We start from the raw sequence: 14,867 nt of genomic DNA on the forward strand, positions 1-14,867 counted from the left end.
ATATTCTGTGAGCAACACATCTCAAAGAACAAAAGGTAGGTTACCATTTTTCTCAACTTTTTCAGACTACTGTACCCCTTTCAGAAGACTGATTTTTCTTGCATACCCCCAAGTTTCACCTCACTTAAAAACTACTTGCTTACAAAATAGACATAAAAATACAAAAGTGTCTCAGCACACTATTACAGAAAAACTGCTTACTTTCTCATTTTATCTGTATGAAGTTTTAGTTTGTACTGACTTTGTTAGTTCTTTTTATGTAGCCTGTTGTAAAATTAGGCAAATATCTAGATGAGTGAATTGATGTACCCCCTGGAAGACCACTGTGTACCCCCAGGAGTACACGTGCCCCTGGTTGAGAACCACTGTGCTAGATAGCTCACAGAAAAGTCCTTTCCTCTGAAGAACATGCAATCTAAGGTGAAATCAATGGGGGTCCACCAACGTGTATCTTACTGCATAGTGAGGACCTAAATGGTGGATTTGACAGACAAGTGGGGATGGTATCAGGAGCAACTGAGTGACCTGTGTACAGGAGGTCATAAAACATAAGGTCCAATTAGTTGATCTAATAGTTCCTTCTGTCCTTAATATTGATGAATCTATGAAAGTTGGGAGAATGTATTGATTCCCAAAATACAGTAACATGCAAAGGGATGTGTTTAGAGGTCTACTGGGGGTGCTATGAGGATAAAGAATGTTTAGTGAAATAGCAGTATATAGAGATAAATGAAGCAAGAAATTTAAAGGGATGAACATTTAAGTCTTTAAAGAGTTAATGTTAATAAGGACATTCAAGGGTGGCATAACAAGTATAAGTAAGGCTACAAAATGGACTTAGGAGGCCTTTTCAGTGCTGCTGTTTGTTATTCCCCTTTGCTGACAAAAGAGAGGGGGATTTTTCATAGGCATTAGATAACAAACCTCCAACCTACACTTCTTCAGGCACCAGAGGGTTCATGTTACACAGTTCCCTTCAGATAAGCTAGCACTAACATACCCTCTATGTCAAGCTATCTTTTTACAAAAGTATCCATGGCCATTGGTCTTAAAGAAGACTTTAAAGTTGTAAAGTTTATCTGACTTTTTTCCTCTTTTCTGTCACATAAAACTTGCTTTTATTTTATTTCTCAAGGAGTGGTTTATTGAAAAAGTGATGCTGAATTTTCCAATCTGCTGTCTCAGAGAGGTATAAAATCCAAGTGAGAACAATGAAATTTAAAACCTGGCTACAGTCAGAAAACAGAAACAAAACCCAAGTGCTTCTCTTACTATTTTATAAGCATTTCAGAGCATGTGGAAAACATACTTCGAAAAGATTAAGGATTTGAAATCTGCTTTGTCAAAGGAATTTTATCAGTTGGTATCCCTAAGGAGACTAGTTACAGGCTCATTAAATGTACTGGAACATATTGAAGAAAACTGTTTCTTCATGTGGAAAGCATCCTATAGATTTTAAAAGTTAGGGAGTAAAGGCTTTGCCATATCTTCTTTTTACTTCAGACAATAGTGAAGATGGTATAAAGGGACATCTTTCTTAAATGATGTTCTGTTCTCTGTGAGGAATTAAGTACTGTATAATACAGCTGGTATAAACAAGTCTGTCTGTGTATTTTATTAAAGCTTAATAACACGTCTTTTCCCCATCAGTGGTGTAGAACAGGATATTGTATACTACTATATTTTTTTAATTGACCTCGCTATATTTTTTCCTTATAAATGTGACTGTTGGGGTTATGTTCTTATAATACTCTTTATTTTTTCCAGACCAGGGAAAAAACAATTTGCATGTAACATCATTAGACGATGCAGAATGTCTTCAATCTAAAGAACTCCTTGCAACTGGAAACAATAATACTTCCAATCCAAAGCCTACCCGCAACATCCCTCGCAGACATACTGTAGGTGGACCTCGCAGTTCCAAAGAAATACTGGGAATGCAGACATCAGAAATGGACAGAAAGAGAGAGGCTTTTCTGGAGCATCTGAAACAGAAATATCCCCATCATGCTACAGCAATAATGGGACACCAAGAAAGGCTGAGAGATCAGGTATGAAAACAAAGTAATTTATTGGTTTTTGTTTAAAAAAAAAAAAGTATTTCTAACTTTTATAAAATTCAATGTTAAATGGTTAGAAAAAATGGGAATGTAGTAGACCCTAAACAAATGTAATTGGATGAGCTTTGTTGTTTTGTTTTTAGATTTTTTTTAAAGGGGAAGAGTATGACTATTTGATGCCATTTTTGTGCCATTCAGTTAACCGTATATACTCGATCATAAGCCAGTTTGTTTATAAGCCGACCTCCCCAAGATGGATAAGTAAAAATGGAAAAATTTTATGACCCGTTCATAAGCCAACTCTATAATTCAGGGGTCAGAAAACTTTGGCTTCCGGGCCTTCAGGATAAGTCGCTGGTGGGCCGAGATGGTTTGTTTACCTCGAGTGTCCACAGGCACGGAGGTAAACCTAAGTAAACAAAGTGTCTCGGCACGCCAGCTGCTTACCCTGATGGGCCGGGACAGCAACTGGTGGGGAAATTTTTGAGGGGGAGAAGCTGGGAGTCAGGGGAGTAACCCCTGTGACCACCCCCCACATGACCCCACCCCTAGCCCGGGACCCCCACACTCTCCCCATCCCTTCCCTTCCCACCTTATCTGGGGAGGGCCAGGGGAGAATGTCTCTGGCCTGGCTGGAGCTGCTTCGGCAGGCTGGGCAGCATGGCCGCAACCTGCTCCGGCAGGCCAGACCGGGCGGCGTGGCCGCAGCATGTTCCAGCGGGATGGGCCAGGCAGCATGGCCGCAGTGTGCTCCGGCGGGCCAGGCGGCGCGGCCACAGCCTCCTCTTGGGGGCGGGGCCGAGCGGCACGGCTGCAGCTGCTTTGGAGGCTCGGGGGAGAGCAGCGTGGCCAGAAGCAGAGAGACTCTGGCCCCACCTCTTCCCTTCTGGCTATGCTGGCTGTGCTGCCTCTCCTTGCTCCCTCTATTGGGGGGAGGGGCTGTGTCCCACCTCTCCCTCTCTATACCCGTTCATAAGCCGACCCCCTTCTCTGGTGCTTCCCTTTTTTACTAAAAAAATTCAGCTTATGAACGAGTATATACGGTACTAGTTTTCTGAAGAGTTTATATATTAGAGTCTGGTAGGACAAAAATGAAACCAGAATAGTCAGAGAACATTTATCTCCTCTTCAGGTGACAGCTACCCATCTTACCTAAAAATATGGGACCAGCTGTTAGCTTTAGCTACATTTTCAGTCTGAGAAGCCAAGCTTAGCAGAAAGGAAAACATTTGTACACAGTGTAGGTTTACCTCAGTTGTCGCTATTACCAGGGGTGCTGGAACAATTTTTATAGTGGGGGTGTTGAGAGCCATTGAACCAAACTGTAAACCCTGTAAATGATGGAAACCACTTCAAGCTAGGGGGTGTGGCAGGACCCCTGTTCCAGCACCTATGGCTGTTACCCATTTATTTGCTGTCCTTTCTGCTTTTGAATCCACCAACACGAATGGAGTGGACTCATCCTCAAGTATCCGCATTCTCCAAACTATCTTGATGGTAGGTACTGGTCTCAGAAATGTTCCTAATGATGCTTTGTTTCTTGGCTGCATGCAGTGGCTTTTCAGCAGGGAGAAGCAGATTTTGGGCCCATGGAAGATGTGATATTTTGATGTATTTCTCAGGATGGGTTGAAAATGTTGCCATGCTGACCTTTGAACACAGAGACTGTAGTTAATGAAACTGTTCAGGACATAGTGATGTGCTCTGTTGCCGAGTACAGCATTCAACTTTATTTTTCTGTCAGGTTTATTTACAAACATTTTGTTCCATAATTAATTTTTCACTACATGGATTTAAGAAAAACAAATGACAACCCTGTTTTTATGGTACAAGTTGTTAAATGCCAAGTAAGCTGAAAAATTCAGAGGCTAGCAAACCCGGAGAAAAGGTACTACTGTTCAGTGAAAAAAAAACCATTGTGTCCAATGTGCTCAGTCTAACAAATGATGGGAGGCCACCTTTTTAAAAGGTTTTTTTTCTTAGTGCTTGTAGGTTTTCCAGCACTAGCTACCAGCAAATTGAGAGTAAAAATCAAAGTAATTTAGCAACATATTTGTAGTCCTTGTGATTGGACTTTCCATGGATTCATATGTTTGTCCATGTTTTATATAGAGACATTTCTTATTTCACACCTGTGAATACTTCTTCCTCAAAGGCCCCTCATGTTGTGTGCCTGTGATGAGGAAGGTACTTATTGTGTAAGCCACCTCTTCTTTATTAGCTTAGGATGTTAATGTTTCTGAGATTCTTGCTCAGCATTTTCAAAGTCCTACCATTTTGGAGGCCTTCCCTTAGGTCAGAACGTTGTGTTGAAAATTGAGGCCTCTTCTCTCTCTCTCACTCTTTCCCCCTCCCCCATCTATTCCAAGGAGTCTAGGATTATAGTCTTCCAGTTCTTCAAAATAAAATTGTTGGTAAAAGAAAAGAAAATGAGCTCAGATTGCTCAATGTCCTCAGCACTAACTGGTATGATTTATGCCCTATTTTTATACAGGCCTCTTCCTTCCTTTGAAAGTCTTGGATTTTTTTCAGTGATTATACTTTTTATCTCTTTCATGAACTTTCATGGTTGTGTGGAATGTGCTGGGTGGTAGATAAAGATAGCGTACAAATTAAATAGAGGGGGAGGAGGAGACCTAAGATAAGATCTTTTTGAGTCATGTAAATATTTAGTTCCAGTGGTGCAGACACTGCAAACCTAGGTTTGAACAGCCTACACAGCATGACATCCTACACAATTTGTAACTTGATCTCTCTCTGAAGCCAATAAATTACAGAAGGAATGCAGTAACCATTCTCACTGTTTGTTTAAAATGTGTCATACTTGATAATTTATTGGGGATGAAATCTATGTGAATATAGCCTGTTTCTGTTTTTTTGATGATTAGACATATGTACTCTCTGTAATGAGTGTAAACTTTAAAACAAAATTATCTTGAAATTACTATCAAAGGATCACGCCATGTTTCTTGGGGGCTTTCAGGAATGGAGATCTCATCCATTCATCATTTGTTTTTTTAAACATCCATAAACAGAACAAAGAACCACATTAAAACATGCAAAAATAAGTATATATTTGGTAGTACGGGACTTTTTAATAGAAATATGTCAGAACAGTCTGTTATAATCTCAGACACACAATTCAGAGATAATTGTTATTCCTTACCATTTGTGTGTGTGCATACGTGCATGTAATGAAAATATGTTAGCAGCTCAATAGTGAAGGTTGTAATGCAATTTTGCCTTTATGTATGTGTGTATATATTATAATTATAAAATATTCAGTGTGTGTGTACCATGTGTGTATACAAGGTATATACACATATGCACACACATGCTATATAAGAGCTAAGTACTATATACACACGTATAGATTATATATACAAAATACCATAATGGGTTATTACACCTATTAGACTTTGAATGTTTGCATGATCCCACTTCACTCCTGTTGCACTCCAATGTGTGTGGGAGTCCCTTGCAGTCTTAGCCAGATACTATACCACCACATCCCTGGCAATCCCAATGTCAAAGTGGCATGGTTAGGCTATATTATACTCCAGATATTCCCAGTCGGTAGATGGTCTGTTGAGGACCCTTATCAAATGGCAGAATTTGGAGCAGCTCCTAGTTTGCTCTAATTTCTACCAGGGCCATGACCAACATAGAACTGGCCAGATAATCAAGAGGCTTTAATTGGCTCTCTTCTGGGCCTTCTCTCACGCTCTTTGCTGCAGCCAGCAGATGTGTACAATAGAGAATTTGGCCTCTAGTTTATGGTGAAACTATGGAGGTGAAAATGAGTTTTGATGATCATGTCATGTTGTTCCCTCGACTATGCGAATGATACCAGCCTTGGCTGACCATTTACCTTTTCCACAGTGTCTTAATGCTTTCTTCCATGCTGGCTTTATGCATAGAAAGCCCTCTCTGAAGCAGTTGTTAAAGCGACTGCCCTGCTTTTGTAAATTGCTCCTCAATTCTTCCGTAATGTCTACAGGAAAATACCACCTGAAAATGGCTAAGTAAAAAGCTAGAGGGGTTGCTGATATTTTGTTCATTTGTATCTTATAATTTTTAATTACTTGAAAACTCCCAGCTGTGCACATAGTTAGTCTTTGTAACTGTGTATTCCTCTCTCTCTTATCGTCCCATTTCCAGTCCCATTTGTTGTGACTTGTCTTGAAACAGAAAGCAAGACAGGTTGCCTGTCTTTGTTTGTACAGTGCCTAGCACAAGGGCCTCTGGGCTCTGCTGTAATAGAAATAACAAATAACAGTGAGTGGTCTCATTCTAATTGTTTGCATGGCTAGCCATGTAAGAGCTAGATGCTACTTTTATTAATAGTCTCAAGAATAGAACAGTAGCCAGGATTTGTTGCAGCTCAGGATTTATGTATACTAACAGAGCAGAGAGGTGTAGTGGAAACTTCTGTAATACCTGCATGTATCATGCCTTTGTCAAGACCATATTCCATGCTCATGAGAGTGAGGAACTAAAAAGGTCCACAACAAGATTAAAAAGGAAAGGAAAGGAAAGAAAGTACCTTCTTCAGCTCTGGAGTGACATGTGTTTATCCTCCAAGAGTGTGGTGCCAAACATATGACACTGGAGTACTCACTCTACGTATGAGCCCACTGAGTTACATTGCTGCCTGCTTTGGGGGGAGTGACTGTGGTTAGTAGGGGCCAGGAAAAAGTATATAAACAAGGACAATGGCTTTGAGGATGAAAAAGTATTTGCAGTTAAAAGGTTAAAAAATGCTAAACTTCTTTCAAAGGGGAGGAGAGAAAAAAAATCCCTGAGGTGAACCTGTTTTACAAGTTATACCAGTAAAATGTTTTTTAAAGAGAGAGAGAGAAAATGAACCTGTAGAAGCCATATCAGTTGAAGCTTTTCAAAAGCTGAGTTTCTCGTGTAACTTTAGAGTACAATCTGAGACACATGTGGCACTGTAGGATTTTTCTTTAACTAATCACGTACATTGTTAGACAGGGAGGGGCAGATAGCAATGCCTAGCATTTCAATTAGTGTTTTCTGAAGAACAATTTAATCCATTTGCAAATGAAGTTAGGTTTCTATTAATCTAAAAAAACTGTTGGTGTGAAATCCAGAATAATTACAAAATGGGGTTGCGTCTTTTAAAAAAATGTACAGTTGAAGCAAAGTGGTAGGTCTGAACCTGACAGGTAACTTTGGCATGCAGGCAGGTGGGGTTAAGGTAACTATGGAGATTTATGATGTCATGCTGGCAAGAGCATGTCAGGACAGCTAATTTAACATGTAGTTGTTCAAAAACTCTTATAGGCTAGAAGTAGATTTTATGCAAATGACAGAGTTTTGCTGCAAAAGGGCAAAAGAAAACACGGCAGAGACATGGAGGGCATTTTACCTGACAACCGTAAAGGATTACAACAGAATTCATTCTAAACTAAAACTTTTGGGACTAAAGGAAAAGGATTCCATAACTTGTCTCCTGTCTTACCTGTGGAATTCTAGGTTTAGGTAAATATAACTCTTTTTGCCCTTTGCACTTATTGTAAAAACATTTTTGAAATGCCGAAATCTGCTTTACTGCATTGTTCCTCTTGGCAGCAGATCTGAATCAATAAACTGAGCTTTCTGGCATGGCATATTCTCTTTTCTTTTCTTAAAACAAGCTCTTTTTTGAATGAACTGAGAATTCTGAATAATTTGAAAGGCAATGTAATGCATTATGCTGATTATATGAATAATGCTGCAAAAATGTTGTAGGTAGTGTTTTGGAGGAGAAACCAAGAACTGAGACACTGTATTTATTTGTAGATTATTGCCAGATGTGTCTCCTTTAACTGCTAAAACAAGACATTAAAATTACAACTACATTTATTCCAGCATTTCAAATCTGCAAAATGCAGAAGCATTTATTTTAGTAGATTATAGAATCAGTCAGTGAAGTACTTTTTATAAATATATGCACTGATATTGCAACATAATTTATGAGAGTGATTTAAAAAAAAAAGGCTTGTCTTGGATAAACGCAGATCTGGTAGGAAGTCGACATCAGTGTTTGGGGGGGAAATCCAACAGTACAAGTAAACTCTACTTTATCTCTATGGTTTTGAGGATAAAACCAGAGTGTTGAATTTTCTACATTTAAGAGAGAATAAAATCTCTTTGTGCTTAGCTGTAACCGCTTTTGTGTTTACATCAATCAGCAAGTTACACCAAGTAAGCAATTATAATCAGGGGACGGTTCCCTCATTGACACTGCTGTGGGGTGACGAGATGTCCCAATTTTATAGGGACAGTCCCTATTTTGGGGTCTTTTTCTTATATAGTCTCCTATTACCCCCCACCTCCTGTCCTGATTTTTCACACTTGCAATCTGGTCACCCTACACTGCTGTGATAAAATTACTTGAAGCAGCCTTACATCTACAAGGTTAGCGTAAAGATAGGGAAGGGTGGGGTTTGAGTAATTAGTGTCCAAGCATAGATATTTGAAACCAGAAAGATCATAGGTTCAGTCTAAAAACACCTGTGAAATGTAAATTCAGGATAGAAACTTGATCAGTTCAATGTAAACCCTCAGTAGGATTTAGCAAATGAGCAGGCTGCACAATGTTTTAAACACTTTATCTAATTCCAGTTGAAAAACCAGTGTATAAGAACGGTTGACATTCTGCATTACTTGATCATGCAAGTTAAAATAAACTTGCTGTTAACAAGTATTGATTACCAAAGTAAGTAGGAATGAGTCTGAGAGGAGTAAAAAGTTAAGAGATATCTTTAATTGCATTTATATTTATATGCATTAGTTCATTACACAACTGTTTTGTTTTCATTCAGTAAAATCTTTAGAAATAGTTATTAATGGAAAATTATTGAATTAATTTGCGGCCTACACATTTTTTAACGTCTGGTGTTACGTTTTTAATATTAAAATATGTACTCTTGAACAATGTGTCAAATGAACTAGCATATTCGCATTAATTACACTGATGCTGGTTGATGATGTGGAAGGGGTATGGAAAAAAATGATTCAGTGCTGCACATGCTATGGAAATAGATTTTTTGGTCTGAACCGATAAGTAGAAAAGCAGCATTTGATTATAACGTAAATATTGTGGGTGTTAAGAATACATGTTTTTAATTGGGATGTATATAACTGCTGCATTTTCTAGCCAGCCCTCCCCCTCTTTTTTTGTCTTATCTATGACAGATTTTGGTTTAGCTGATTATTATTTTTTGTTTAACCAAAAAAAGCCTACTAATTTATATCTTAGATATAGTTGCACAGTTTTGATCTTTTCAGGCTTGCCCAGCATGGAATACATACTGTGGTAAGGAAGTCTGACAGTTTGATCCCTCTTAGGGTATGTCTACACTGCACGCTAAGCCTGGGGTCTGTCTCAGATTTGAGCCTAAGTCCCCCTTCTGTCCACACACAAATCAGTCTGACTTGGGTCAGGAAGCACTCAGGACTGGAGTCCTAGAACTCTGCAAAGTGGGGGGAGAGGGGAGGACAGGCTAGAGCCTGAGTCCCACTGTGACTTGAGACCAATGCCTGTCATTTTGCAGTGTGGATGCAGCTCAGGTCACAGACTCAAGTCAGAAGGTTTGTGTAATGCAGTATGGACGTGTTAGCACGTCTGTGAGATCTGGGTCCAGCAATTGTAAGCCCAGGTTTACAGTGTAATGTGGATGCTTAAGTGCAGGCTAGTAAGTACCGAGTCCATAAGCCTGGGTTCCACAGACCTGGGTCTACAATGCAGTGTAAACATTAGAGGCTGGGCTGTCATGAGATCTCCACCAATGCCTGCCTCCTTACACCACCTGGAGATGTGGAGCACTTTCCGAGGTGTGGAGCACTTTCCAAAGCATCAAGGTTGTTTCCACTCACATATTTCTGACAGGAGCAGCATTATGTTGCACAGTACATTTCCACACACTAAAAGGGATAATGCAGAGATCAGTCAGTCCTACCCTCTCTGGCCTCTGCATGACCCTATGAACTCGCAGAGCCACAAACTTGTGGAGGGAACTTCCGCACATTTCAGGAGAAAAGAGGGAATCCATGCTGCTTCTGCACATCTCCCTTTGTCCCATGTGTACAAATCATTAATATGAACAAAACATTATTTCATTCGTGTCATGAAGTGGATTTGATGGGTTAAAATGTTGAGTATGATGCACGAGTGGAAAGTGCTTTAATTTCACTCATGCTGTAAAAGTAAGAGACCAAAGTAGTGAGCAAATATACTCTGCTCTATAACATGTTAAACTATTAGCAATAAAAGCATGAGTGGTATAAGTGGAGTTTAACTGATGTAGAAATAGCTTCTGCCATATAATTTTTACACCATGTGGTTTCTCCATTTATATTTATCAGTTGAAAGTGATAAAGTAACTGTTCTTTTTTTAAAGCAGCAAAAAGTATTAATAAAGCTATTTCCCCTCAAAGCAAATCACACTGAAAAACAGTTTAATTTCTCTTTAGGTTTGTATGGCAAACAAGAAGTAACCCTGAAAAGAATAAAAACATCTATAACAGGAAGGACTTTTTATGCTAGAAGCATTCAACTTCACTAGGAGCTACCTGTTCAACAAGCAGCCTCAACTATTTAAAAGGAGGCTGTTTGATGTTTTGCATTTGCAATGAACCTATTAAAAAAAACCTCTTGTTCTTTACCTGGGCGAGAGAGAGATATTTAATTTCATTGCATGAATTGGCCCTGGAATGCGTGTTAGATTACTTAGAAGCAGGCAGTCACCTTGGGCCCAGTAAAACTGATTGAGGACATATCTAATTGTGGAGGAATTCCCCTGTTGGCAGAAAATGCCATAGTTATTCATTATGGGTTTCCTTGTACCTTCCTGTGAGACAGGATACTGGAGTAGGTGGGCCATTGGTCTTTTCCAATATAACAATTCCTGGGGGTCCTTGTGTAAACTAGGGTACTGTAAGTTTGAGGGCATGATGAGGAAGACCTCTACCTCTAACTGCTCCATTTGGATAAATTCAGTTGCCACTTGGTTTTTTGAGATGTTTTCTTGTTCATACCATTACTTAAAACAGAATTCTCTGAGCAAGTATAATGCTGACAGACCCCGGTCACCGGCGGGCAGGATTAAACTGGGGACCTCTGGAGCGTAAAGCATGAGCTTCTACCACATCAGCTAAAAGCCAACTGGCTGGTAGATAAGGCTGTAGAGCAAACTCATTAATGTCTCTCTCTAAGTGGTCTCGGTGCCACTAGATGGGACAGAACATCACACCCAGGAGGTGTGTGGGTTCCACAAGATCAGCAAAACATACTCAGGAACAAACTCATTTGGAAGAGTGGGGAAGACTGAGCACAGATGGACTATCTAGAACGGCAGTTCTCAACCTGTGGACCCCCAGGGGTCTATGAACTATGTCTAAGGGGTCTGCGAAAGTCTTAGACTGAAAACTGTCTGAACAGAATTCAACTGTATATTCAGACAAGCGATTTTTAGGGGTCTGCAAATGGAAAAAGGTTGAAAACCACTGATCTAGAACATGGCAGCCAACACTGGACAGCTTTTAATACGGTCATATATGGGGAAAAGTAGGGAACCTCCTTTAAATTAAATTGAAACGCATGGGATACATAACCTTTTTGAGCTAGTAGGTGGAAAGTTGACTATATAGGAAAAGGTAATGTCTTTACTGATTAGGACCATTGTCTGTATCTTTGATTCTGATCTTGCAGACACTTATGCATGTGCTTAGCTTGCACACAAGTAGTCCCATTAGCCTCACACTGCAGACTTTTTTTTTAATGCTCTTCTCATATGATCACATGGGAGTGGGACATGTATTCGTGTCAGTCATTAGCAAAGTAAATATACCTCACACATCTTCTGACCATTATTGTATAACGAAATTTTTCATTTGTTTTTCTAAACAAAGGCAGGTTGAGTTGGACTCATCAGAGCAGCTAGCTCAATTTTACCCTAATCCCTGTGATGTAAAAAACCTTTTCAGAGCTGTGTTTAGGACAGTGAAAGTAAACAACTCAAGCAAATCTCTTATGAAAGAGTATTTTCAGTTTCCTTTCTCTTCTCATGAATAGGCTAGCTGAAACAACACTATTGTTAAACATTGCATTCATCACCCACTGGGGCAATCGTAGCCTCTCCAGTACTGTGTGTTCTAGCATTTGCTCTCTCAGTTTTAAGAGCATAGCTTGATTGATTGCACCAATACAATTGGAAATGAAGTGAGTTTTTGCATCTTAGCGCACCAAACAAACAAGAGCATTGTGCTTTGATGTGGGTGCTCTTTGAGGGGAGGTAGTGATACTGTTTGTTTGCACCATTGGGCAAGTACCTTCCATACCTCTGCATTTTGTGTGGTCTCCCTCATGAAAGACCTCAGGGACCCCATTCAGTCACCAACAGCCTATTCTCCTAGTAATCACTGAACAAACACGCATTAGTTAACTGTAGCCACTGAGTCTTCAAGGTTTGGGGGTTTGTTTTAAACAACTTTTTAAAGAATTCTTGAACACAGGAATTGTCATATTGGATCTAATCCAAGATCCATTTAGCCCAGTGTTCTGTATGTGACAGTGGCTAGTACCAGGTGCATCAGAGGAAACCATGAGAACACCAGAGTAAGCAGATGGAATAATCTCTCCCACATTAGTTCTTATCATCTCTCATAGTTAGAAACTGGCTTAAACCCCGAAGCCATAAAGTTTAATATCCCTTCCAAAAATGTATAATTATTCATTATGACAACTCTGGATTTTCGTGGTTCACATATAAATGTCCAATTCCTTTTTTAATCTTGTTCAGTTCTTGACCCCAACAGCTTCCTATGGCAGCAAGTTCAGTCGTATTATTACATTTTAATTTGAGTGTCCCCTTGTTCTTGTGCTATGAGACAGGGAGAACAGAAGTTCTTGATCTACCTTCTCTATATCACTCATTATTTTATATACTTATATCTTGTCCCCTCTTCTGCATCTCCTTTCTAAAGTAAACTATCTCAATCTTTTCAGTCTCTCTTCATCTGAGCATTTGTTGCTCTTCTCAGAAACCCCTCTAGCTCTGCAATATCCTTTTAGAGTTGGGGTGACCAGTACTGCACACAGTATTCCTGATGAGGCCGCACCACTGATTTATAAGGACATTCTCTGTCCTGTCTTTCATGCATCCTAACATCTTGTTAGTCTTTAGGACTGCAACTGTACATTGAGCAGAAGTCTTTATTGAGCTGTTTACAGTAAGCCCAGGTTCCTTTCTTGACTTGAAACAGTTAATTTAGAACCCTGTAAGGTGTATAAGTAATTTAAATATTTCCCTCAAATGTTCATAACTTTGCATTTATCTATGCTGAATTTCTTTTGCAATTTTGTTGCCCGTTCACTTAGGTTCCTTAGGTGTCTCTGAAGTTCCTCAGAGTCCTCTCTGATCATAACTAACCACATTAACTTTGTCACCTGCAAATTTTGCTTTCCTATTCACCCTGTTTCCAGATAATTAATAAAGATATTAAACCACATGGGACCTAGTACAAAACCTTGAAGCACCCCACTGTGAACCTTTTGCCATAATGAAAATTGACCATTTTATCCTGTTCTTTGCTTTCCGGCTCCTAGCTAGTTTCTTATCCTTGAACATTCAAAATTCCTTCTATTATGTTAGATATAATTTGTATGTGTTTATCAGTACCATGAGACCTGATTCTTTAGAATTTGAAATTACTAGCCTATTCTCCCCTCCCTCTCTCATTCTTTGTGTTCATATTTCGATTAAATAATCAAAACCTCTAGGGTATGGCACCTGTGCTGCAAGTGGCATGTAGTGATTTAATAGAAGGGAAAATGTTCCCTCTCTTCATCCCAACGTCTTACTTAAAACATTATTTCATTCCACTTGGTAGCATTTAAACATGGGGCTTGTCCACATGGACACTTACTGCACAGCCAGGTAGGCTGTGAATGTACAGCACACTACCCTGCTGCTGTTTGCAACAGCATTGGGTCAAAGTGCACTACAGAATTTCTAGTGCATGGTAGCATCCTTCTCATGGTGACTTAGTGCACATCTGACTAGAGTGCTGTGACTTTACACCCCAGCTTGCCACACACTAACTGACCATGTAATGAGTCACAAAAGAGCGTGTGAAAGGAAAGTATCTGAGAGTAGCACAGGACTATTGAGGGAAAACAAGTCAGAAGAGGCAAGTCTGGAAGCACGTGTTGGGGTGCTAGCTCGTGGGTGATGGGCATATAGAGCTTTTAATCTCTCCACTGCTAGCTCAAATACAGCCTAAGTTGGTAATGATGAACGTTATCGCTTGCATCTGATGGCTGTTTGATTGTCTATTATATGGGAAATGAGTAGAGCAGGTCAAATATGGCAGTTAATTCCTGTGAAAATTTTAAAAGGAAACAAAAATTTTTGTTTCCTTTCAAATTTTTCACAGTATTTTTGTTAAAAAAAATGAATTTTTTCATTTTGATTCAGTTCAGAATATAAATTCTCATTCTGATTCACTTTTATTCCAATCAAAATTATAATATTTCACTTTTGGAAGTCCCCTCCTTTCCTCTCATTTCGTGACTAGAAAAGAGGAAAATAAGAAGAGGATAGAGGGACAACAAAATAATACAATTGTCAATTTGAATATCAACAAATGTTTTGTTTTGATAAAATACTGGAAAATTTTGAATAATAAAAAAAACTTGCAAAAAGTTCCATTTGAAAAGCCATTTGATGCCCAAAATAAAAATACACTTCCTGACAAATGTTTTGATCAGCTGTAGAAATGAATTGGGTGGTGAGCTTG

General features: G+C 39.3%; 1 protein-coding gene across 10 annotated transcripts in view; it reads left to right on the forward strand.

Moving 5' to 3' along the window:
* Positions 1 to 14,867, forward strand: part of KIAA1217 (KIAA1217 ortholog) — a 253,350-nt gene that overhangs the window by 12,942 nt on the left and 225,541 nt on the right. For all 10 annotated transcript variants that reach the window (XM_024215983.2, XM_024215987.2, XM_024215992.2 and 7 more), the window contains exon 2: positions 1,768 to 2,051. In XM_024215983.2, coding sequence (XP_024071751.1) covers positions 1,768 to 2,051 — 284 coding nt within the window. The remainder of the gene's footprint in view (positions 1 to 1,767; positions 2,052 to 14,867) is intronic.

This window comes from Terrapene carolina, unplaced genomic scaffold (genome assembly GCF_002925995.2).
Source record: "Terrapene carolina triunguis isolate 2854851 unplaced genomic scaffold, T_m_triunguis-2.0 Scaffold84, whole genome shotgun sequence".
NCBI classification, from domain to species: Eukaryota; Metazoa; Chordata; order Testudines; family Emydidae; genus Terrapene; species Terrapene triunguis.